General features: G+C 52.8%; 1 protein-coding gene across 3 annotated transcripts in view; it reads left to right on the forward strand.

Annotated features, from left to right (window-relative positions):
- The first annotated feature begins 1,478 nt into the window (after positions 1-1,478).
- Fkbp8 (FK506 binding protein 8) overlaps positions 1,479-4,140 on the forward strand; it is a 7,155-nt gene continuing 4,493 nt past the window's right edge. For 2 of the 3 annotated variants that reach the window (XM_005370565.2, XM_005370567.2), the window contains exons 1-2: positions 1,479-1,568; positions 3,102-3,410. In XM_005370565.2, coding sequence (XP_005370622.1) covers positions 3,128-3,410 — 283 coding nt within the window. In that variant the 5' untranslated portion in view covers positions 1,479-1,568; positions 3,102-3,127. Of the gene's footprint in view, positions 1,569-1,721; positions 1,766-3,101; positions 3,411-4,140 lie in introns of those variants that run through there. The other variant, XM_005370566.2, reaches the window with a different exon arrangement.

The raw sequence follows: 4,140 nt of genomic DNA on the forward strand, positions 1-4,140 counted from the left end.
GCAATGAATACCAAGTGTGAAAGCTGCTCAAGTCATTTTCCTAGACTTCATCAGCTCTAGCTGCCTTTGCACTGACTGTGGTAGCACCCCTGGAACCCACTATTGGCTACTGAGAGGCCGAGGTAGGAGTGTCACCACAAACCTAAGGCCAGCCTGGGCTGTGAACATAGTGAGGCTTTCCCATAAGCCAGGCGGTGGTAGCATAAACCTTTGATCCCAGCACTTGGGATGCAGAGGCAGGTCATCTCTATGAGTCCAAGACCAGCCTGGTCTACAGAGTGAATTCCACGACAATGAGGGCTGTTACACAGAAAAACCCTGTCTCAGAAAAAAAAATCAAAAATAAATTATCCAAGAGAAAGGACTTTATGATATCATGAAACTACGTGTGAAGGAGATGAGCACCAATAAAGAGGCACACAGCAGGACAGGGCCAAAGCCAGGGTTCATGGCACAGCTAAGAGCATTGGGTGCTGGGCCAATGACATGGGTACCAAGGAAAGGACTTACCACCAAGTCTGACAATCTAAGTTCAATCCCTGGACCAGAGGGTTATGAAAGAACTCATTCCTGAAAACTGTCCTTTTGCATTCACATATGTACCAGGGTACATGTTCCTTGCTCCAATATTTAACAAAAAGTCCTGCCGGGCAGTAGCGGTGCACACTTTTAATCCCAACACTCGGAAGGTAGAGACAGGCAGATCTCTGTGTGGATGCCAGCCTGGTCTACAGATGGAGTTCCAGGCAGCAGAAGGATTGCTGCCAGCTTGGTCAGACCTTGAATAATTAAAAAATACAGTATAAAACATGAAAGAAAACACAATAATAAAACTAAAGAATGAGTTGAGCCCGGTGTGGTAGTGCACAACTTTCACCTCAGCACTAAGTAGGAGGATCTCTGTAAACAGAAGGCTGGCCTGGTCTGGTCTATATGCTGAGACGTGGTTCCCCCACCGAAAGGGAGGGGGGAGAGAAAGGGGAGAGGGGAGGTAAGGGGGAAGAGGAAGGGGGGGAGAGAGAGAGAGAGGAAGAGAGAGAGAGAGAGAGAGAGAGAGAGAAGAGAAAATGAGGGAGGGGAAATGAAATAAGTAAAATTGAGTGAATACTCTCCCTGAGAGCTCCCAAACTGGCCTCACACCAGGCAGTGCCGCCACCCTCCCCTACCGAGGTCAGAGTGCTCCCACCTCCCACTCAGTACAAAACACCCCCAGTCTGAGAGTCCCTTTAAGAACAGCCAGCCGAGGGAGGCGGTGGTGGCGCACACCTTTAACCCATAGGCAGGCGGATCTCTGTGAGTTCCAGGCCAGCTAGAGCACAGAGAAACCCTGTCTCGCGGAAAACAAAACAAAACAACAACAACAAAAAACAACAGCCAGCTGAGCCTAGCAGGAAGGAGGCGGCAACTAGAACAAGACGGATGTGCGCACAAGCCAATGGGCGGGGCGGCCGCGGCGTGACCAGCCAATGGGCACACCGGGGGCGGGGCGGCGCGTCTGAAGCTGCTTCCCGAGGCGCGGCGGCCGCGGCTGGGGGCGCAGGACCCCAAGGGGGGTCCCCGAGCCGCAGGCACGTGTGGCGGGGCGCAGCGCGGAAGCCGAGGCTGCGGCCGGGGCCTTCCAGGGCTGCGGGGGCCGCGGCATCACGGGGCGGTGGTGTCGGCTGGGCGCGGGACGGCGTTGGGGGTGCGGGGCGCGCGGGGCATTGTGGGGGCTCGGGGCGGGAGGGTCTCCGGTCGCGGCCGGATCCCGGAAGGAACCCCGCAGGTGAGGGTCGCTGGGCAGGGCCGCGGGACTCCGGGGCTTCCTGGGGCTTAGGGAGAGGGCCTGACTGTAAGTCGGTGCTGCTGCTGGACTGAGGGGCTCCGCAGAGAGGCCTGGGACCAGGGAGACGCTGCAAGATTCCGTATTGGGGTCCCCACTACTCCTGCTTTTATTTTTTTTGAGACAGTCTCACGTATTCTACGCTAGACTCCAAAGTGGCTCTGTATCTCAGGCTGGCCTTGAACTCTAGATCTTTTGTCTGTACCTTTCAAGAATTGGGATGACAGGCATGCATTGCCACACCAGGTTTATGGGGTGCTGAGCCTAAAGCGTGCCCGCTAGTAGAGCGCTCTATCAACGAATTACAACCCTAGCGCACATTTTAGATTTCTTGCGGCGTGGTTTCACATAGTCATTGAATTCCTTGGCCTTGAATTCTGACCACCCTGCTTTTGCCTCCCAATGGGCCTTTGTTGATGCCTGGCTTCTGTGGTGCCTGGGGATAGAACTCGGGGTTTTGTGCTTGATAGACAAGTGTCCTATAGGCTAACCTACCTCTCCAGTACCCTACCGTGATTAAAACCTGAAAGCAGACTTGATGATAAAGGCAGATTGGAACCAGAGTCCCTGTTGTTGCTAGAGGTATCCTCAGGGTACAGAGCAAAGACATCCAGCATCTGGCATTGATCCTTTTATACTGGAGCCTTTAGCAGACAAGATAGCCAGAGGCAAGACTCTCTCAAGTGACCCAGAAGCTGTAAAGATGACTGTCCCAAGGGCTCAGGGACTAGACTATCCCCACCATCCCCAAACCCTAGCAACTTTTTCTTGTTATTCATTTTTTTGTTGTTTCTTTTTTGTTTTTCGAGACAGGGTTTCTCTGTGTCTTTGGAGCCTGTCCTGGAACTAGCTCTGTAGACCAGGCTGGTCTCGAACTCACAGAGATCCGCCTGCCTCTGCCTCGCGAGTGCTGGGAGTTATTCATTCCAATAACCTTACTTTTCTGTCTTGGCTTGTGTGACCTTGGCCAAGTGGCTTTGCCTTTCTGTGCCTGTTCTGTTCTGTGTGTGTGCACGTGTGTGTATAAGTGTGTAAGCTAGGTTTTCCCTACTTTTTGGGTGTTTATAAAGATTATATGGTAATTAGTTCTAATAACAGCCAGCCCATCTGCAGCCTGTGGCTCCGAACTTGAGGTCTGTGTGTTGGTAGGGTGCCCAGTGTGTAGATGAGAAATGCAGGCCCTGGTGGTGGTGTCCCGCAGGAAGAACTGTCGCTGAGGGCATTAAAGGGGCTGCCTAGATGGGGTTGTCACTGTAGTGCTTGACTGTCTGTCCCCTAGGGTCAGTTCCTGGTCCCCCCAGCAGCATGGCGTCCTGGGCTGAGCCCTCTGAGCCTGCTGCTCGGCCACCTGCTGGGGTCCCACCATTGGAGGACTTTGAGGTGCTTGATGGGGTAGAAGATGCAGATGGGGAAGAGGAAGAAGAGGAGGAAGAAGATGACCTCAGTGGGCTGCCGCCACTAGAGGATATGGGACAGCTGACAGTGGAGGAGACAGAGCAGCCAGGAGCCCTGGCTCGGGAGTTCCTGGCAGCCACAGAACCTGAGCCAGCCCCAGCCCCAGCTCCTGAAGAGTGGCTGGACATCCTGGGTGAGTGGGAGCGGGAGCAGAGTACAGGGCTGGGGGCCACCTGACCCAGGGACGTCTCCTCTCCTGAGTTTCATTTCCCTTCTATTCCTACCTGAAGTGACTTTAGGACTTCACTGGCTGTTTTTTTATTTATTTATTTTGAGATAACTTCCTGTGGAGCCCAGGCTGGCCTTGAACTTTGGATCCTCCTCTTGAGTGCTGGTCTCACAGGCCTGTGCTCTATGGTTGCCTTCCCAGACTGCTTGAGACAGGCGTGTTTTTGAACTCTGTTCGTTGGCTCACACCTTGGCATGCACCCACAATTTTTAACAGGTTGCTTTTTACCCCCAGTGCTGGTAACAGCAGCTCCAAAGGGCTGAGTCACCTTTCTGGAGCCACACAGCCCTAGCATTGGGTGCAGGAGCTCCAAGCCAACCCCCACTACATCTTTCCTAAGCATTTGTAGACACGTGACAGGTTCTGAAACTATGCCACACTCAGCAGAGGTGTCCAGTCCTTTCCAGCCTTTAGCACTCTCTCCTAAAATGCCGTCGTCTCAGGATAGTGCCTTCAGGAATTTTATGCTTTGAGAAGGTTTTTTTGGTTTTTATGGTTTTTTTTTTGGTATGAGTGGTGCTAGGGAATAGAACCCAAGGTCCCCTGCATGCCAGGCAAAGACTCTACCACTGGGGTTCACTCCCAGTCCCCACTGTGTTTGTTATTTTGTTTGTTTGTTTTGTTTTTTTTTTTT

The sequence above is a fragment of the Microtus ochrogaster genome, unplaced genomic scaffold (genome assembly GCF_000317375.1).
Source record: "Microtus ochrogaster isolate Prairie Vole_2 unplaced genomic scaffold, MicOch1.0 UNK81, whole genome shotgun sequence".
Classification (NCBI taxonomy): Eukaryota; Metazoa; Chordata; class Mammalia; order Rodentia; family Cricetidae; genus Microtus; species Microtus ochrogaster.